General features: G+C 41.7%; 1 protein-coding gene across 1 annotated transcript in view; it reads left to right on the top strand.

Annotated features, from left to right (window-relative positions):
* The first annotated feature begins 8,052 nt into the window (after positions 1-8,052).
* HECTD1 (HECT domain E3 ubiquitin protein ligase 1) overlaps positions 8,053-21,911 on the top strand; it is a 53,297-nt gene continuing 39,438 nt past the window's right edge. Inside the window, exons 1-9 of the mRNA XM_056852115.1 lie at positions 8,053-8,312; positions 15,009-15,243; positions 16,784-17,011; positions 17,912-18,193; positions 18,402-18,672; positions 19,157-19,233; positions 19,329-19,427; positions 19,998-20,112; positions 21,225-21,399. Coding sequence (XP_056708093.1) covers positions 8,173-8,312; positions 15,009-15,243; positions 16,784-17,011; positions 17,912-18,193; positions 18,402-18,672; positions 19,157-19,233; positions 19,329-19,427; positions 19,998-20,112; positions 21,225-21,399 — 1,622 coding nt within the window. The 5' untranslated portion in view covers positions 8,053-8,172. The remainder of the gene's footprint in view (positions 8,313-15,008; positions 15,244-16,783; positions 17,012-17,911; positions 18,194-18,401; positions 18,673-19,156; positions 19,234-19,328; positions 19,428-19,997; positions 20,113-21,224; positions 21,400-21,911) is intronic.

A 21,911-nucleotide genomic window follows, 5' to 3' on the forward strand; every position in this document is an offset into this window, starting at 1 on the left:
GCTATCGAGCCGCAGTTTGCTGACTCCTGGGTTGAACCTAAGGCTTCTTCCTCACTACTTCAGCTCAGTAGCACAAAGAGAAGCAGGATGTTGAAGCAGGGAGTTCACTTCCTGTCTGCTGGACTCATGGGTTTGAGGTGGTGACATCTACAGAACATTTGTTTCAGTTATTATAGATCCTTCAAGAGGAAGTAAGCTGACAAAATCCTGTCTAGCTATTTCCAAAGGTAGAAGCTGGGCAGAACTGTATATATCAAGACCTGATAGTCAACCTATTTCAATTTCGTTTAGAAGACTTGAAAAAGCTCTGCCAGCTTCTCTGGAAACTAGACTGGCAGCCACACCAGCCTCTGGTTTTTACATGCAGTTTGGAAGATAGAAATCTGAAGCTGTCAACAATTCTTTCATTACTGTAGTTCACTACTACAGTGTACTTTTAAATATACCTACCTACGTCACAAAAATTACTCTCTCACAACCGCATCAGCATGACTAACTGAAGCATTTAAACAATTTAGCCGGCAACCTTTAACACAGGCCTTGCTACAGCAAACTGCACATGCTGACAAACGGTAAACACTTTTATGCAGCTGACGTAGAGTTACATGTGTGATTGCCAGGATCCAAGATTACCACCACTGACACTTTAGGAAAGCAAAGACGATGACTCGATGTTTACTCCCAATGGTTGTGCAACAGCTATATGAGTGAGAAGAGCTATTATGCTACGATCTTAATGCACAGCTTCACCCGACATCCTTTCTCTGAAATGGGAAAAAAAAAAAACCAACAGAGGAATACTTTTCGGGAGGATGAAAGTATTTTCAAGAAAATGCCAGCCAGCCAGCCAGGGAAATGAATCATTTTACCGTATAACTATCTGCGGACAAAACAAGTAAGTACCTAATCGTTACAGTCCCTCTGACTGAAATTGGAGAATAATCTGAAACAGGAAAGAACTTTTATCCTTCTTTAAAGTCTGTTTCTTCAACAAAGGGAACTGAATGGTGACTTGTAAAGATTTAGGATGTATTTCTGAAGGGTTATTTTGTACAATGTGGAAGTGAAATAGAGTTATAACAAACATTGCCGAACATCTGACTGCAAGCATATAATAAATACATTATATCTATTTATACTTAGAACACAGTGTCATCTAGTGGCACTTGGCTAAGAACTATGGGTCACCTGGGGTGTTCACACTACACTTTGATCTCAATCTCCCGGTATGGCTTTATACATTTAGCAGAGAGTAGGAGGTGAGTGAAAACCTATCTGGTACATCTGAGAGCAACAACAAATTTAAACAGGGAAGAATGTTAGTAAGGAAATGTTTTTGTACTGAGAGCAGACCCATAAATATATCTAAATCCAAATAATGAAATGCCAAATATCTCTTTTATTGTGTCATTTATATATACATATATTTCAAATATATCTGTTTAATCCATTATGGTAAAGGGGGAAAATATCCCTTTGTCTTTTGAGCAATGACAGATTTCCAATTAAAAGTGACAGGCAGCTTAAAAAGTCCCCACTTATTAACTTTTATTGCTTTTCTGTGTAATATTGGCAACAAATGCTAGCTTTGGCTATCTCAGATGGGGTTTGCTGAGTTTTAATTAAATTCAGATAAAGATAAGATACATATATGAAAGAAGCTAGAAATGTTTATTCCAATAATCACTCATAAGAACATAAGAAAAGCCCTGCTGGATCAGACCAAGGTCCATCAAGTCCAGCAGTCTGTTCACACAGTGGCCAACCAGTTCTGCCCTGTTTAAAACTTAAAAATTACAGCACTGATTTCAGATAGGCTTGACTGAAAATGCTTAAAAGACCTAGTCTGGTAATTAAAAATAAAATCCCATGAAGGAAGAAAGAAGATAATGTTTTTAGGCAGACTATCAGTAGGAGTGTCCTCCTCCCACTCTTGTGAATCTCTTTTAGATTCAGCAAGCTGTTAGATATCGTCAGGATAAATGTTCCTCTGGATAGGCCTGATCTGACAACACTTCATCCATCATTACAGGTGAATGGCAACAATAGTAGTGTATCTCATGGTATCTAGACTGTGACCTGCAAACTATCTGTTTGCAGGAAGCATGTACCGTATAATGGGCTCTGTTGTGTTTTCTTTATTTTATGTAAAGAGAGATTAAAAGCAAAATAGTGTGTACCATCTCCAGACTGAAGGGCCTGAAAAAAAATCTGCGGGCAGCCCAATCCTGAAGGGGGAGCAGTTAGGCAGTGGCCGGGAGAGGAGCAGCCGTGCTGCCTCCTCCGAGGCTTCCCAGCCACCACGGAGGGAAAAAGAGGGGAGGGGCTGTGGCTCAGTGGTAGAGCCTCTGCTTGGCATGCAGAAGGCCCCAGGTTCAATCCCCGGCATCTCCAGTTAAAGGGACTAGGCGAGCAGGTGATGGGAAAGACCTCCGCCTGAGACCCTGGAGAGCCGCTGCCAGTTTGAGTAGACAATACTGACTTTGATGGACCAAGGGTCTGATTCAGTATAAGGCAGCTTCATGTGTTCATGTGTAAAATAATAGAACATTAAATAAGGGGGAAATGCCCCATTGAATAAAGCGAGGCTGCACCACCCAAAAAAGGTGCAGCAGCCATGCTGCAACTCAAAGGGCCATTCCCGGGACGAACAGGGTTAGGAAGCTGCGCAAAGGCAGCCCCACCCCCAGGAACGCCCAGGGAGGGGACGTGGCTCAGTGGTAGAGCATCTGCTTGGCATGCAGAAGGTCCCAGGTTCAATCCCCGGCATCTCCAGTTAAAGGGACTAGGCGAGCAGGTGATGGGAAAGACCTCTGCCTGAGACCCTGGAGAGCCGCTGCTGGTCTGAGTAGACAATAATGACTTTGATGGACCAAGGGTCTGATTCGGTATAAGGCAGCTTCATGTGTGTTCATGTGTGAACACCTCCCCCATGCTGGCACAGGTGTTGTCTTCCGGGATTATGTTCCCAGATGCCAGTGTGTTTGCCCCCATGCTGGCGTAGATACCACTTTATTCTGTGATAAAGTGGCACCTATGCCGGTGTGGGGCCATGTTGGCTCCTAAGGAGATTGTCACCCCTTTCAGGGTTTCAGCCTACAGAGGTGTTAAATTCAAATAAGTTAGAGAACTTAATTCCCTATCCAGCAGATGCTTGGAGGCCTCACTTATAATATTTCACTGAAAAATATTAATGCCACTTAGATTCAATACCCTACCATTAATTCAATCACAATTAGGGACTGCAATTACAAACAATCCCTATACCTCTGACAAGCTACCTATTATAATATCAATATAACAAAAGATCTTAGTAAACATACATAATACCTTGTTGACAGTATGAAGCAGCAACCACTGCTTTGCTTTGTTCATTCCTCTGCCTGTTAAAGGCAGCTGCTTCCTAATTTGGAATGGGATTCAGCACAGCTGTGTATGGTAAGGGTGTCACTGGTCATATTTAGCATCCCTAAAGAGCTTGATAGTTTTGATTTCTGATCTAGTGCAAAAATGCCAGCACAGTTACCACCCAGTGATGATTAAAAGATCACTTCTGTTTTCTCTAGTTTTGGGAAGATTACCGTATTACTCTGCATTTACAATGACATCGACACATCATATGATACTCTGACTAACTAAGCCTTTCCCCAGGTGATGTCAAGCTAGTGATCTTAGGCCAGTGGCATCTGACTTGGCTGTTCATATGTGGGGTGGAGCAATTTCCATGGTCTTTTATTCTCTGCACACACCCATTTTCTAGGTGACTGCAGGAAGGATCTTCCATGCAGTCACCAATGATATTTTAATGTCCCATAATATCATGTTCATTATGTTATTAAAATATTTGCGACTAATGATCTTGCCAAAAATCACACAACTCCACAATGCCAGCTATTACGGTGTAGACTTTATTCTGAACTTTTAACTCACAGAAAATAACAAAGAATATTATATACTGTGCACTTAATGAGGTTTCTTAAAATCTGTAGACATTATAAAAACTGTAGACATTATAACTAATAAACCAGCTGCTACTGGTCACACTGATAGATAAGCCTAAAGGCAGTCACAAAAGTGAATTAATGATATATGTGAAGAAATATATAATATCTCCACAAATGCAAAGCGATGGCCCCGCGTGAGTTTGTCAGGAAAATGCCCCTCCCCAAAAAGGAGTCTTGTGGCACTTTAACAACAGATTTGCTTGTCGCAGAAAAGAGCCAGAGTCCAGTAGCACCTTAAAGACTAAGACCATTTCTGGCAGGGTATGAGCTTGCATGACTGAAGACGAAAGCCACGACCTCCAATTAGCTCCTTTTGTTTCACTCTGTCTTTCTGGGTCTATTTGGTAGTCGTTTTGTGCGGATTCTCGAGATCGAGCACTTTGTAGACACGTGTAGGCGAAGAAACAGCCCCAAGATTTCGCGTGAAACCATCGGGGGATTTGTGCTGCCCTTCAGAAAGGGAAAGCGGGGCGAGGGTGGCGGCGGCGGCAGCGCCTCCCCTGGCTGCCTGCCTGCCGGCCGCACCTCCGCCGGAATGCAACCGGACCTAGCCCGTTTTAGACACGTGTAGAGGAAGAAACCACAAAGGGCTTTCTCGGGAAACAAGCGGGGAAGTTTGCTGTGGCGTAGACTGTGTACAAAAGGGATGACGGGGCGAGCGGGTGGCCGCAGCGCCCCCCGTGGCCGTCTGCCGCATCGCCGCCGGAATTCAGCCCGAGAGCGACTCCGAGGCTGGCGGGCTCCTCCTCCTCTCGTGTCTGTGGCGCTCGGAACCCCCCCCCCTTCCCCAATCCTCCGCCGGGAGGATCAAGATGGACGGGGTACGGCACTGTTTGGATGTGGACTGAGGGGGAAGGAACCGGAAAGCGGCGGAGGGGCGGCGGCGGAGGGAAGGGTCCAGGACGCCGAGGTAAGTCCAGGAGCGGAGGAGGAGGAGGAAACGGGGCGCTGCGGCCGAGGACCCGGAGCCTGGCGCCGGCCTTTCCTAAGCGCCAGGCCGGGTCACCCTGTGAGGCCTGCGGCTTGTAGGCCACGCGAGCGCCGCGGCTTTTCCGGGCGAGCGAGGTGGGAAGCGCTCTTGTTTTGGGGGGCGAGCCCAGGGTGGTGGCGGGTCAGGCCTCGCGGGGGGGGTGGCCGCTCCCGGGGACGGAAGGGGACCGGAGGAGAGGGGAACCACGCAGAGCCCCGGCGCGGGGTGGCCGATAGGCCTGGGGAAACGGGGGGGGGGGGCTGGAAACAGGAGGTTGGTGAAGGGAGGGGGGTGGCCGCTTGGGCCCAGGGGGACCTCCTGGCCGTATTCAAGGGGCGCCGGAGAGCCTGGTTGTCTCCTCGGGCCCTCTCGGCCTGGTTGAAGGAGAGGCGGGGCAGGTGCCCGTGTGTGGCTCCATCCAGCTTTCTCAGGACGCCGGTTCTGGGCCTGACCGTCGAGGAGGGATTAATGACTTCCCTTCCGACCGCTGTATCCTGCTGTTCATCGCTGTGCCCCTCCCTTCCCCAGAATTGGGGAGGGAAGGGATTATTTTTGGATCCGAGGGAGGCGCGCAGAAGTCCGTAGGGCGATCCTGGTCGCCTTGCGCGGCATTCGCTTTATTTAGGCTTACTAAAGTGGGCGCCAAGTGAACGTGGTCAGACCAGCAGCTCTTTTCACGCAGTCCTTTCTACTCGGGCTGATGGTGGTTTCTCGGGGTCTTGGGTAGTTCGCAGCTTAAAAGGGGTGGGGGGCGCTCCTTCAGGCTTTTAACTAGAGATGCCAGGCATTGAATGTGGGACTTCGAGCCTGAAAAACATGTGCCACGCCGCTGAGTTGTGCTTTCTTCTCTGTTTAATAGTGAAATAAAATGTGGATCAATTTTGTCTCCTGCTTGTGGCTTTAAATTTTTACTTTCACAGTGGAGTGTACTGATAACCCAAGCAGGCAATCTCAGTCGAGCACTTAGTGCTTCTTGGGTTAATTTACTTTTGTGCTGTATGTAGGGATGTAGGACTGCTTCACCTGTTTTTAAAAACCCAAACGTATAGAAAGTAGTGCTGGGTTTATTCTTTGATCTCAAACATGTTTTGCTTGGAATTGCAGAGACAGATTTTACAGTTTTGTTTAGGATTGGGTTGGGTTTTGTATTCCTAATTCTTTTAGAGTTCCTTTTTTGTGCTCTTAAACGATGTTGGCTTTTAATCACTAACTGATCACAAGTAAACACACAGGCAGACTTTGTCCAGTGAGCATTTGGTCAAGACCACAATTGTTGGGAGAGATATTCCCCCCCTCCCCTCTTCCTTTTCCCAGTATTATGGTTGACAGAGAAATACTTGGTGTAGTTTTTAACCTTTGGCATCTTTGTAATATATATGCATTTTAGGAAGATAAAAGGAATGTGCTGGAGGGAATATTTTACTGAGATCAACTACTCAGAACCATCTTTTCCATGTCTGGCATATTGTGCAGTGTTACTGATTGTACTGGTCTAGTAGCAGAATGAACATTACAAACTAGGTATTTGTGCTAGAGTACAGTGAAAGAGCTTCTGAGACCCCCCCCCCCCAATAAAGACTCCTGGTATATAAGCAACTCTGCAAACTTACAGATGGAGAATTTTTAAGCATTAGATGTTCTAATTCAGTGTTCCTGGCTCCAGCAAACCATATAGGAGATATTTATCCCTGAAGTGAAAACTACTAGGCCAAATGGCAGATTGGGAAATAATAGGATTAAACTGCACTTCTAAACACACTGATTAGGAAGTAAGCCCACTGAACTCAATGGGATTTTTGTAGTGAGCAAACATGCGTAGGGTTGTGATACATATTCCATTTTAACAATTTATTGTGCCTCATACTTATAGCATATTTCAGGGATAGTTTTACCTAGATGAATAAGGAATAAAAGGTGAAGGGGTTAAAAGAAAAATTCACTTTTTTTCCTTCCTCGTCTTAAGTATCTCAGCATTTAGTCATAACCTAAAACTGTTCTAACTATTTTTAAGGCTAAAGAGTCCTTCTGAGTCTTTTGGATTTCATTTCAATTGTGTTTTCAGTTTGCTTGGCTTGTTGATCATTACTTAGATAGTTTATCGCCTAAAGCTGCAAATGGAGAGAGAAATCGCAGATGCTGCTATGGTAGTAGAAATCATAAATGTTTCTGTTGTAAGAATAGTAGATTATTATTTAGGAAGTGAATGTTAGTTCTACTTAATCTTTTGGAATTCTGCTGTTCAACAAGTGTCCTCTTCCCCCTCCCCTGATGTTTAATTTACCCATCTGTATAATTGTGTGATGTTGCTCCAGCAAACAAATGCATGCAGGGACTGCAGCACCACTTCATTGTTTCTATTAGTGGCATTTGGTAGTGTTCCCTTACCTTGTTGTGCTGATGCAGCCACTGGAATTGATGTTACAGTCTCAAGGCCATAATCAGCATAGAAATTGGAATTACAGCTATTTCTTGACATAGAAATGGACATATAACAGGGTGAGATCTTTAGAGTCAGGGTTGGAAAACATTTCAAATTCTCAAGAACCAGTACAAGAATTTAGGCGGCAGCTGTCTCAGATTTTTAGGCACTAACATGTTTGTAGTTGCCTGAGCGATCAGACACACAATTTTTACACCTCTGGTAGAAGATAATAGAGCATCACAAACATAGGTTGGAAAAATCTGCAGGGCATGAATATTATTCTAGTGGCACTGCATCCCAGGGACAGCATTACATTTAAAGTAAATTTGGAAAGTGTTATGGTTGCAAAAATAGGTGTGAAAGTGTCAACAATATCTTGTGAAATCTCAAAAACCAGAAACTAGGATTTCTGTAAATTAGGGATGGCATTTCAGTGCACTGTGTATAGCTTCCTTACTTTATCTGTTGACCAATAGAAGCAAAATGAAGACTGCTCAATTAAATAAAGATGTGCTAATATATGTCACATATACAAGTTACCAGGTTTGGTGTTCAAGTGCAGATTGTATGCATCCCGAGTAATAGGTTAGGAAGGCAAAACTGGAAAATTAACTATACATTGCTTGATAGACCTATTTCTTTCTTTTCAGGTGAAGACTGAAAACCTGGAATCTTAGCAGAGTGGAAAATTTATTGTGATCAAGTTATTCTTATTGGATATTTTAAAAGATTTCTTCAGTTACTGTTAGATTTGAAAACAAGGCAACTCTAAAATCATGGCAGATGTGGACCCAGACACATTGCTCGAGTGGCTGCAGATGGGTCAAGGAGATGAAAGAGACATGCAACTAATAGCACTGGAGCAGTTGTGTATGCTGCTTTTGATGTCAGACAATGTGGATCGATGCTTTGAAACGTAAGTGGATTTTCCTTATGATATCCTTATGTAGGCTTATACCAGCTGATCCTCCTCCTCCTCATAATGGAAAAATGTTGCTGGGATCCTGCCTCCCAGAATTTATTCTAGCAAGGTATTGTATGATCAACATTGCTTGCACTGGTCTCCGTGTCAACATAATTCATTGGCACCACTGATGATCCATACATGGATGGTCAAGGAGGGCAGCTGTATTGAAGCTGGTTTTCAAATTAGGGTCTGGACACTGTTGTTATTGACAACAGGTTCTCGGAAAGTACCAGAGGCTGCTGTAGCAGTTGCTTTCCTGGAGCATGTTTCTTTCAGTACATGCTCAGATCTTCTGAGGGCCTGTATTATAGCTTTAGGTGCTTCTTACATGATTTGGTTCAATAAGAAAAAGAAATACAATTCTAAACACTTTGTATTTTGGGGAGGAAGGCAAAAATAAGAAAGGGCACTGTAAAATATAGACTGAACTGTTTTTCCTTTCAAACTCTATACCTAAAACAAATGTTTTTTTTTCTTTTCATTTTAAAGAGCTAGCAAAGCTGTTTAGTTTTAATTAAAAGTATATGCCAAGAGTCAGTAAACCTTTTTTTGTGATGGGAGGGCCTAAGAAACCACAAAGCATGAGAAAAAATAACATATGAATGCCTCACCTGTTCTTACAAAGCAGAGTTTTATATCTGTATTCAAGTGTAAATAATCTTAACTTACTTTGACAGTGCAATCCTATCCATAGCCCCCATATCCTTTCCCATTTCCTTGCTTCCTTCTCTTCTTCCTTCTTACCAACCTACCTTTCTTTTATTTCCCCCCAGTCTTCAGTTTCCTTTATTTACTTCATTTATACCCCACCTTTCTTCCCAATGGGGACCCAAAGCAGTTTACATAATTCTTTTGTCCTCCATTTTATCCTTACAACAACATGATGAAGTAGATTAGAATGAGAGAGCATGACTGGCCCGAGGTCACCCAGCAAGCTTCCGTAGTAGAGTGGGGATTTGAACCTGGGTTTCCTGGATCCTAGCCTGACAATTTAAGTACTGCATCACATCACCTTCCTTCCCTTGCCCTGGCACCCTCTCTGTCTAAGTAGCAAGTGACTCAGGTGAGATGTGTGGTAGCCACTGCTCGGCCCAGCCAAGCTATGCAAGTTTTGAGGAGGCTGTCGCTGGTCCTAGGCAGGTTGTTTGGTAGCTACTGCTGCACCTGAGTGAGTAGCACTTATTGAATGATAGCAATTTGCTGGGTTGTAGCTGCTTGGCCTGGCTCCCTTGTCATACTTCCAGAGCAGAGGTTGTGGAACAGGGGTAAACTGGGAGGCCAGAATAACCCTGGAGTTGGCCCTCCACCTGCCTTTTGTTTTCAAAATGCTGGGCCTGTCCCCGAGGAGTCCTCTCTCAAAGGCCAAAACATGCCTGGAAAGGGCTCTACCCTCTCCTCTTGCCTTTTACTTACAGAAACCAAGGCTTCAATTGGCAATCACTGAGGGCATTTGGTTTTCTTTTTTTAAAGCTAGAGGTACACTTCTGTTAATAGGGGAGAAGTTAATCCCCCTGTCGGGTTTTTTCCCCTTAAAGATTTCAGATTTTTGAACAACCTTCATGCACATATATTTTAATGTCATACAGCAAAACATCTGATGTGAAATGCTAAAGATTTACTGTGATGGAGCTTTGCAGTTTGACAATTAGCTTTAGAAACTTTGTCTGCTTAAACCATTTGTACTTGGGCCTACTCTTCATTTGGAATATGTTGTTCATGTTTGGTTATTCGGCTTCCTTATCATATGAAACATTTTCTGGGTTTAGCAAAAGTACCAGCATTCTAGGTTCTGAAACCTTAAGTTGTTGCTAAGAAGGATAGATAATATAGATCCCTTTGTAACTTACAGGCCTTACTCTGGAAGACAAAGCAGTGGCCCCTGCAGCTCAGTTTGCTTTGGATAAAAAAGCCAGATGTGAATTAATTGGAGACCATGTTGGGGATAGTCCTGCAGTTACTTAATTAGTTGCCTGATGCCTCAGGTTCTGTAGCACAAGTGCCATAGGCCATGGTTATCTTTCATTGTCTTCTTTGCACATTGTGGAACTTGTTTGCTCTGCTGTAGTTTTACCGATCTGATGGGTATTTTTAAGAATTGGAATGCTGGGAGTGGTTTTCCAATCTATTTTTTTCTCTATCAGTTATTTATAATGTTGTAAACAGTCATGCTTCTCTTTTGTCACCTCTTCTCTACTTTTATCTGTTCTTGAAGTGAAGGTTCTGCAACCAAAACAATTAAAGACTGGGCTTTTGTGAAACTGGCTAACCCTTTGTAACGTTTTCAAAATGTAGGTGAGGGGGTACTAATGTAAGTGTAGGCTATTATGGTGACAAAGCTGTTACTGATAAGCCATAAGTTCATGGCATCCAAGACAGAATATAGGAGCAGTCTCAGTTACAGTTGCAATAAAAACCTTTTTCAAACACACCAATTTCCTTCTTAGGAAGGTCCCTGACTCTAAATATAAGTATGTGTTAAACCACAGTTGAGGAAATTACAGCATTTAAACCTCATAATGAAATTACTTTTGTATATCTTGTTTGAATACTTAACTGTGTGGGGGGTCTGTGTAGTGAGTAGATGGCTGAGGTCCATTGGGATTTTAGTGGTTTGTATTACTCAAAAGCATTTTTTAAAAATTTATTGGAACATCATAATGGCTTTTTGTTTCTTTTAATAAACATCTGTTCATCTTTTAGAAATCAGCTTTTAAAATGTTAAGTCTTAAGTAGGAGTTTGAAATACTACAGTGCTGCAGTTTATAATAAGGTTTATGCACAACCATAGTTCCTCAATTCTCATAGTAAAAAAAGTCATGCTTTGCACTGTTTTGTCTATATACTTGACTGCTTGTAAACTTTAAAACAACATGTAGAAACTATCTGAGGGGAGCATTAGGTTAAGTACTGGTCTCAGAATTAAACGTTCTTTAAATAGAAGAAACCATTGTACTTTAAACATTTTATCATTCATTATTAAATTGCAATCTGTCCTAAGATACAGAACTCAGCCAGTGTAACCTGGACACTTGCAGCTAAGTGACTACTGGTAATAATTGTCCCGTTGTTGGTAATATTTAAGGTAGTAATGTGTCCAGGACTGGGCGAGTCCCTCCAGTTGCACTGTAGGAGCCTTGCCCTAGCTGGAGGGGGAGGAGAAGATCCTGTGTGATGAGCTGGGCCTGTGGGTCAGGAATTAGGGGATGAGGCATAAAAAGAATATGAGGGACTGTTTAAACTCTGAAAGCTGTAGGCCAGGAAGGAGGAGATGAGGCTGCTCCTGTCTTCAGAGCAGAGGCTGGAGAGAGTGGGGAGGAAGGAGCATCCTGGTGGGAAGAGAAGGGCCAGGGTGAACTGGAACCTTCTTCCCTCAGCCTTTATCATTCATTATTCAATTGCAATCTGTCCTAAGATACAGAACTCAGCCTATGTTCTTTAGGGCTGATGGACTTACAGTGCAGTCCTAAGCAGAGTTGCACCCTTCAAAGTCCCTTGAAGTCAACGGGCTTAGAAAGTGTTACCGTTCCAGATTGCACTGTTAGTCAAGTTAATACTTCTTAGGGAAAGCCATAAGACCAGTGAAAAGAGCCTTAGTAAATGTTGCTTTTTTCATTCTCTTGCCTTTCTTTGGATACATCTGCATTTTGGGGAAGAGTTCTCAATTACCTTTGATATATTTTCTCACCTTCTACAGGTTGCTTCTCTGGCCTAGGGATATCTTCTGTTTATTTTATTATGCTTCATAAGGTTCTATTTCCCCTGATGATACTATAAAAATAATAGTAGTAAAGGTTCACAGTCTTCCAGGTTAACTCAAATCATCAGTGGCTTAAGACCACCAGAGAAACTGACAAGTCATTTCATGTGACAGCGTCTGTGCCAGTTGGCTTATATCCATGCAGCTTGGAAATGTTCCTAATGTAGTTTGTATCAGATCATGTAGCACAGGCCTTGATAAATTTTCTTCATCTTTGAGCCACCCAAAAATTTTAGGAGCCAGACTTATTTTCCAGCCTTCAGTGATTTCTATTTTAATGACCATGCTACCCTAAAACCTAATCCTAACCTCTCCACAAGTTCTTGTCATTTTTTAAAAGCTATGATAAAAGTGTTGTACCATATAAATAAATACGGGGCAACCCTAGTTGTTATCACAACAAAAAGCTAACCGTTATCCCACACCTAAATAAGCTTTTTACTTGTACTGAGAATCACTAAGAGCCTCTTGGAATAAACAAGGGCTGAAAATACTAGACACCACAATGAAATTCCTAGGAGCCCTGGCACCTGGGATTTGCCAAACCCTGATGTAGTGTGTGCCACTCTGAATGGTGAGCATTAAACTCCATGGTACATGGGAAAGTCACCATATGGAGGAATTCCAGAAAGGTAGCTGCATTGCATTCGTCTGCTGCAAATGAAATGCTTTGTGATGCCTTAAGGATTAACCATTTAAATCCTACTCTGTCACAGACCACCTTGTGACATTTAAAGGAAGTTCCATATAGTTTTCCCACGACAGTAGCATTAGGAAATAATGACAAAGTGTTTGGTTTTACCTTTGTGTTTTCCTGATAAAATGCCCGTTCTCTTAATGCAGTGTTACATTAGTACATTAATTTGATGGTTATTTGCATCTATGCAAACATGGTCAAACTAACGTTCTTACATTTCATTATGAAATGCAAAGCATTTAGCCTTTAATCCCTGAATTTGTAAGAGAACTTTGCAGAGAACAAAACGAGAATACATACCATTCCTCCTGTGGGCAAATGGTCAGGACTGTTCGATACAATGAAATGTTAATTTTAGGGTATTAAGACTAGGAGGACTGTGATGTGCGATCATATGCTGCAGACATGGAGAATGTTCTGACATTGCTCTAGAGAATTTGTTTTGAATTACTATTCATTATTTCATTTTGTGTGTAGGTCAGCTATGGAATATATAATATATTGTTTATAAAAGCAACCTGCTACCTAGTTTATTTTTCATTCTAGATAATGTGTTTAGAATGGGATTTATAATTGTAGCTGCAAATATGATTCCCATAATGTGGTTTGAAAAGCAGTCTAGATCAGGGTCCCCAATGTTTTTGAGTCTGCAGGCACCACTGGACATCTGACAAAGTGTTGCGGGCACCACCACAAAATGGCTGCTGAAGGGGCCAAGCCAGCCACAAAATTGCTGCCATGGGAGGTGGACCCAACCTAAAAATAGTAAAGTGAGAGTTTTGCATAACTCTGATAGCAGCTTTTCAACAGAGCCAAAGTGTTATAGTGGTTAGAATGCAGACTCGGATCTGGGAGACCCTGGTTTGAATCCCTAGTCTGTCTCTCAGGCTGCTGGGTGACCTTGAGCAAGTCACATATTAACAGCCTAACCTTCCTCACAGAGTGGTTGTGAGGATATAATGAAGAAGGGGAGAATCTTGCAAGACTCTTTGGGCCCCCACTCCTCTTTGGGGAGAAAAGTGAGGTATAAACAAATAAATAAACAAGCATTTCAGGCAGTGGTCTTGTGAAGAAGTGCTGTTCAACAGGATACCAAGCCTATGGTTTACTAGTGAGCTACAGGCCCTTCCTGTGTATCACCGGCTTTCCAAATTTCAACAAAATGTCCAGTTAAGTGCATTGAGGGTTTCAACTGTGCAGTCCAATCCTGCAACTCCACTGTGTTTTTTGTTTTAGTATTAGTATCATTTCAATTTTGGACAGGCAAACCACTTTTTTACATAATAAAGCTGTTGTCAGCATTACACCATAAACATGAAAAATTCAAATTATGCCATAAACATGAAAAATTCAAAGCAGAGCAGAAGGAAGTTTTCCCCCCTGTTCCTAGCAGCAGGACCTTCCTGAGAACAAACTGGTGTGCATGGGAGAGGGGAAGTCTTCTCTGTCCTGGCAATGGCAGCTTCTGGGACAAAAGAAGCCTGCTGGCTTGCATGGGGAGGCGTTTTTCTCCTATCCCTGGCAGTGCCAGACACCCAGGACCAAAGGCAGAAAGGGCTTTCCCTCCCCATGGAGGGGGGTGAGAGGTAATGGATAAGGTGGCCTACCTAGTCATTTAGCACAGATCCTTGTGGGGTTGCTAGGGGTCAAAAAACATTTTTTAAAAATCTGTACGGCGGTGGGGATGGTCTGTGGCGAAGAAGATATGGTTTTTATATGCTGACTTCCTCTGTCACTTAAGGAAGAATCAAACCTGCTTACAATCACCTTCCCTTCTCCTCTCCACAACAGACACCCTGTGAGGTAGTTGGGGCTGAGAGAATGTGACTAGCCCAAGGTCACTCAGATGACTTCATGTGTAGGAGTGTGTGTGTGGGGGAAATCCAGTTCACCAGTTTAGCCTCTGCCACTCATGTGGAGGAGTGGGGAATCAAACCCAGTTCTCCAGATCAGACTCCACTGCTTCAAATCACTGCCTTTAACCACTACACCATGCTGGCTCTCTTTCCAAGAACACTGAACAGGCACCAAGGAAGGTACTGGTTGGTGCCATGACACCCACGGGCACTTTGTTGGGGAACCCCAATCTGGATGTTAATCTAGTGTTAATGACTTCTATGTATGAGAAATTATGTGCTATGGGACACAAGTATATGCAGCTGATGGGTAATGTGCCTCTCTCTTCCAATAGGTGTCCACCTCGTACTTTTTTGCCGGCACTGTGCAAAATTTTCCTTGATGAGAGTGCTCCAGACAATGTATTAGAAGTAACAGCCCGCGCCATAACTTATTATTTGGATGTATCAGCAGAATGCACCCGACGGATTGTGGGAGTAGATGGTGCTATCAAAGCCCTTTGTAATCGCTTAGTAGTTGTTGAGCTTAACAACAGGACCAGCAGAGACTTGGCTGAGCAATGTGTGAAGGTACGTAATTTGCTACAGAACAGAAAACGTAATGAATATAAAGTATGATTACAATAGTGGCATGCTCATGAGACCAGAATTTAGTGGCTTTGAATTTGAGATTTTAACCAAAATAAAAATAGCAAAACTTGTGCCAACAAACAAACCAACAAAAGCAGTCTTGTGCACTTATCCCTAGATAGCCTGAAGTGGATGCCTTAGCAGAACACACTGTTTATATAACAAAATGTGCCAAGCAGGATCCAGAGACTTGGATATTTTCACACTTGGTGTTTTTTCCCTCATGAAAGTGGTTATCAGTATTGCACTTTCCATGTGTCAACCAGAATCTGAGACATTTGCAACTGCATTAACAAACACATGGGAGATCTGTACATAGGCTTCATGCTGGCACATCTGGCTTGGAACGTAGTCTTTTGCAAATTAAATTCACATATGAAGCTGCCTTATACTGAATTAGAACATTGGTCCATGAAGGTCAGTATTCTCTACACAGCCTAGCAGAGGCTCTCAGAGTCTCGGGTAGAAATATTTGTTGTCATCTCTTTCTTGATGGTTTTAAGCAAAGATGCCAGGGATAGAACCTGGGTCCTTCCGGGTGCTAAGCAGATGTTCTACCACTGAGCCATGGTCCCTCTAGATAACAAAGGGTTGATTTTTCCTAACATTTCCTTGGGCAAAAGTGGGGGGCAGTTTTTCCAGTTCTCCCTTCTGCTGCAGTCTTCTGACTCACCCTTCATGCTGTTCCTGGGGGGGGTCCTCCTTCCCCCAGGAGCAACATTTTAGGGGCATTTTGATCTGCAGTGGAAGGTAGAGAGGAGAGAGCGAATCCTAGCTAATGGAAATCTTTTTGTTGAAAAGTTTTGGTGGGGTCCAAGCCACCTTTCTGTTTCACAGTAGTTCAAAATTTTACTCACTGACTTGGCCACCTGTCTTGAAGCCTTTTGTCTCAATGGTAGTGACCACTAGGTGGGCCTTCTGACTCACTGGATTTTCATACTTGTTAATATCCAAAAAAGGATTTCCCTTCCTACAACTGCTGGTTTTATCATCTTTCCTGCTTGCAGAGAATCAGTGATTTCATTTTGACAATTTTAGATAACTCCCTAATTGTTAGTTGTCTTTGTTCTATATGTCATGATGGGTAGCTGTGTTAGTCTGTCACTAGCAGTAGAAAAGAGTAGGAGTCCAGTAGCACCTTAAAGACTAACAAAATTTCTGGCAGGGTGTGAGCTTTCGTGAGCTACAGCTCACTTCTTCAGTATCTGAAGAAAGCTGTGGCTCACAAAAGCTCATACTCTACCAAAAATTTTGTTAGTCTTTAAGGTGCTACTGGACTCCTACTTTGTTCTATGTGTGTATACGTAATCTCTGTGTTCTGCTATATAAAGTAGGTTTCCTTGTGCCCAAAAGCAGATGTTACATCAAATAGATTTTTAAGGGGGAAAAGTTAATGACAGCTACTAGGTTTGGAAGGAGAAATGGTTCTTGCGTTTATTATGTGATTTAAAAAGAAATTATAATTTCATTTTTATCCCAGGTATTAGAGCTCATCTGTACCCGTGAGTCAGGTGCTGTATTTGAAGCTGGAGGGTTGAACTGTGTATTGACATTTATTCGAGACAGTGGGCATCTAGTTCATAAAGATACTTTGCATTCTGCTATGGCTGTAGTATCGAGACTATGTGGAAAAATGGAACCTCAGGATTCTTCTTTAGAGATCTGTGTTGAATCCCTCTCAAGTTTGCTGAAACATGAAGACCATCAGGTAAATGATTCAGAATTACTGTAACGTATATAATGCCAGTGATGGCAACGTTATATATAGCTTACCGATAAATTTGATGCATCTGTTATAAACAATGTGAATATGCTGTATCAGCATATTTCCAGTAGCCAATGTAGGGTAGTGTTATGAACAATCACAAAGTTATTAGGATGAATGTTTTAAAAAACAAAAGTAACCTGTAAATGCATATGAATTACTGTGCAGTGGCAGCTTCATGCTGGAGACCATCTTGAGTTGTTGTGCTAAAGTATGGGGTAGCCTGTAACATTCAGGAAGATTGAACTGTTCTTCCTATGGTTTTTGAGTGTTTCCATTTCAGATGTCTGATTTGTGTCAGTTACCTCACATAGAGGCTGTCTGGCTTGATCAGTATAAATGGCAGTAATTGTTGGCACATGCTAGTATATACACAGTGAGAGGAAGCATGAATGAAAGAGCCCTTAGTGGTATGCTGTTGATGTTGGATCATGTGATAGTTTTCCTTTTGTAGATATGGGGAGAGGGTTAGCACCATGGCTTGTTGCAGGGGCAGTTGCTAGGTTTGTATTGATTACTATTGATGATGAATAGTTGCTTCAGGGTGGGGAGTACAAGCCTGTCCTTTCTTGGCCCGTGAGAGACAGATACTGTAGATATTTCATGGAATTGAAACGTTTTAGTCCAGGGCACAATACATCTGTTAGTCTTTATGGTGCCATGTTATTTTAACATGAAGCTGGCTCTCTTTTAGAGAGATCAGACCATACATAGTTCAGAAAATGCTGCAGCAAGGGCTACATCAAACTCCGTTTTCTTGTGTGGCTCTTCATGAAAATTGTGGCTGATCAGATCTTGCTTTGAAAGAATGATTTTAAGTATATTATCAGTTGTCTTCTTCAGGTTTCAGATGGTGCGCTGCGGTGTTTTGCTTCACTTGCTGACCGATTTACACGCCGTGGAGTAGATCCAGCACCTTTAGCCAAACATGGACTTACGGAGGAGCTATTATCTCGCATGGCTGCAGCAGGCGGCACAGTTTCAGGACCATCTTCAGCATGCAAACCCGGTCGGAGCAGCACAGGAGCACCATCTGCAGCTGCAGACTCTAAACTGAGCAATCAGGTGTCCACTATTGTCAGCCTGTTATCAACGCTCTGCAGAGGCTCTCCAGTAGTAACCCATGTAAGAATTTCTTTGTCACTATTAGTCATGTTGTAATTTCACTTTTTAAAATCCTTAAAATGTTAGACTGTAGTTTGTTGCTAATTTTTTTTAACTAGACTTGAATCTGTTAAAATTCAGCATTTTCATGTGGATGTGAAATCCCATTCTTCTTGGCTTGTCTAAAGTTCTGTATATTTTTATTGTTCAGACTTTTAATTATTTCCAGGATCTCCTAAGATCTGAGCTTCCAGATTCTATAGAGAGTGCATTGCAGGGTGATGAAAGGTGTGTACTAGATACCATGCGTTTGGTAGATCTTCTTTTGGTGCTACTATTTGAAGGACGAAAAGCCCTGCCAAAGTCCAGTGCTGGATCTACAGGGAGAATCCCAGGATTACGAAGGCTGGATAGCACTGGGGAACGTTCCCATCGGCAGCTGATAGATTGCATCCGCAGCAAAGATACTGATGCGCTAATAGATGCAATAGACACAGGAGGTAAGCATAAGAATTCTGTTCTGTATAGTGATTTCTAGTTGATGTCTTAACACATACTTTTATTGTATCCAAGTATAAGAGTGTATGGATAGTCATGGTGTCCAGATTGACTCACATGATATGGTTCACAAACAACAGAAAGTCATAGTTTGTCATTATATGAGTGAGCCTGGGAGTTTTCCAGGCTCATACACTCCCTCCTGCCCTTGCACACAGCCAACCAATGAAAACCAGGAGGATAGGGAGGCCTGTGAACCTGAGCATGCCTAAGCTTGTTTATATAGCAGCAGCCCCCATGATTTGCCATTGGACCATTAACCATGAATAATGTCTCTCTATGTACAAGTGAAGTTGTTAAAAGTTTGATTTAACTTGCCATGTAGTTTACTGAGATTTATTCCTTCCTTTCTTTATGTCAGTTGTGGTAACTTGGTTGCAAAAATAGATAACTTTGTAAAATCTCTCTTCTCCCCCCCCCCTTCAGCTTTTGAAGTAAACTTTATGGATGATGTAGGGCAAACTCTCTTAAATTGGGCCTCAGCTTTTGGAACTCAGGAAATGGTAAGCAAATAAATGAATGTCTTGATCTTCTGTGGAAAAGAAATCATGGAAAAAACTATTCTTCTACATGTGTCCTTTCTTGCTTTTGTAAACAGGTTGAATTTCTCTGTGAAAGGGGCGCTGATGTTAATAGGGGTCAAAGGTCATCATCCTTACATTATGCTGCATGCTTTGGAAGACCACAAGTAGCAAAGGTGCATTTTTTTGTTAACTGTTTGCTTCCATTTTTGAATAATAATAATAAAAGATTACCACATTTCCTCTAGCTTGCAGGAAAGGCAAAGCAAATAGTGTTTAAACAAAACAAAAACTCCCCTTCAAACCCTCTATCCTTCACCCATCCCAACCTTTTGATTGGATCAGTCAAGTTCCAAGATATAAGTTTGGATGGGATAAATTCTTACTGTTGTTTCTACTGAGATGCATTTTGAAATTGATGTGAATTCTGTCAACTGTTTTCTTAAGAAGTAGAAATAATAAGTATATCTGTATCTTGAATTGAATTTGTACTATGTAAAATGCAAATTTCATGTGTGGTTGCTTGGGTAGTTCTGTAAAACTTTTACATCAGGCTCACATACACAGTATGTGTGATCAAGAAATCCATAGAGGCAAACTTTCTCCCATCTTCTCCTACTCCATCGCTTTAGGCTTAAAAAAGGTGCAATCATGGCCCAAGGAACCCATAAGTGTACTATTTCTACACTGACTAGCTTTTAGATTAAAGTAAGTTTCGTACTAATATCTTTATTTTTGTTTTTAAGACTCTCTTGCGTCATGGTGCCAATCCAGATTTGAGAGATGAAGATGGAAAGACGCCTTTGGACAAGGCACGTGAAAGGGGGCACAGTGAAGTAGTGGCTATTCTTCAGTCTCCAGGTTAGTTTAAATAGATGTTGGCTTACCTTATTTAGAGTAAATGGACGACCTAATTCAAATATAACACTTTAGAATTGAGAGTTCTGTTTACCAATTTGGAGTACAATCAAAGTAAACAAACAGAAAAGGAGTTGAGTTGCAAGGTCTCTGGTATATTGTCTTCCCTTTTTTCAAAACTGAAGTAGTCAAGGAAAGCCTATTCCTTATTTAGCAATGATAATCACACACATTTCAATTCCAGAAAATTACTGTTTTACTCTGTAGTGCAGTTTGCTGAAAATAAACTTCAGCAGGATTTAAGGCAAAAGAGCAAAGTGGTGAGAACGGCCTGATATAGAATAGTTCCTAGTCCCAGTTCTTTATGAAGCCGCATGTGCATATGACAGCAGTGAGTGAACAGATGGGGGATAAATGGTATTCCTGTTGTAGCAGACAGAAGACAAAGTGCTTTGGTCAATTTTTTAAGGCTACTTGACAATGCCATGGGCTTTCCACATCTATAGCCAGTTTTATCACGTGCATGAATATGGTAGGTGGTATGTGTACTTAAATTGAATACATAGGAAAATGAACATTTAAAAGTGTTTTCATTATAAAAACTTTAAACGATCCAGTGAAGAATAAAAAAAAAAAAACACCTGGAAACTATATTATGCACATGTCCCATAAACTATGTAGAACTGGAAAGAAAATGTCTAGTTATAATGCTACAATAGAAAAGTATATAATATAATTGGCTAAATATATACAAATCTATCCAAATAGTTAAATTGATTTACTAATGGTTAGCTTTCTATGTATGTTCAAAGTAGTTATACCATGAGAGAGAAAGATTGACTAAAAAACAGTAGATCCAGTGTAATGAAGTAATAGATTTCATGTTATAAAGATATGACAGTATTTGCAGGGAGGATAGGAAGAGGGAAGCAAAATTTCATATGTCCACTCAGCTAAAGCTTATCTTAGTATATCTTAGATTATGTATAGGTATTGTGTTGTTTGTGTATGTAAGGGTATGTATTGTCTGTATTTATCCTGTTATATTTGTATGTTTGCATGTTTATGATTATATGAAATAAAAATATTAAATAGAAACTTTAAACCAATTGCAGGTGACTGGATGTGTCCAGTTAACAAAGGAGATGAAAAGAAAAAAAAAGATTCAAACAAAGATGAGGAAGAATCAAATGAGCCCAAGGGTGATCCAGAAATGGCTCCAATATACTTGAAAAGACTGTTGCCTGTGTTTGCTCAAACATTTCAACAAACTATGCTGCCTTCAATAAGGTAAGAATACTGTTAAGGTTCCATTAAGTGAGGCATTCCATTAATGAGAATATTGCTGGTACAGCAGAGGAGAATTAAAAAGAGGGGAGGGAGATAATTATTGGATGGTTAGTCTAATAAGATGTGTTTTGTAAAATTGAGCCCACACCGTACAGCGATTCAACATGTGTTGAATTACATAACTCCAGAAATTCACATGTAGAGGTTGTAGAACCATGTAGAGGTTGTAGAACCAATTGGTTGTAGAATCAATTGTGCATAACAACATTCACGGGGTGGGGCCCTGGCTCAGTGGTACAGTATCTGTTGTTGCATGCGGAAGGGGTCCCCAGGTTTATTTTCCAGCATCTCCATTTAAAGGCTCTTATAGGGAATGATGTTGAAGACCTCTGGAGAGCTGAAGGCTGGTGGTCAGTACTAACCTTGATGAACCAGGGGTATGGCTTGGGTTAAGGCAGCTTCAGGTGTACATGTGAATAACAGGACTCTTTTTGCAAAATGCATTTCCCGCT

Source organism: Euleptes europaea, chromosome 6, assembly GCF_029931775.1.
Source record: "Euleptes europaea isolate rEulEur1 chromosome 6, rEulEur1.hap1, whole genome shotgun sequence".
NCBI lineage: Eukaryota > Metazoa > Chordata > Lepidosauria > Squamata > Sphaerodactylidae > Euleptes > Euleptes europaea.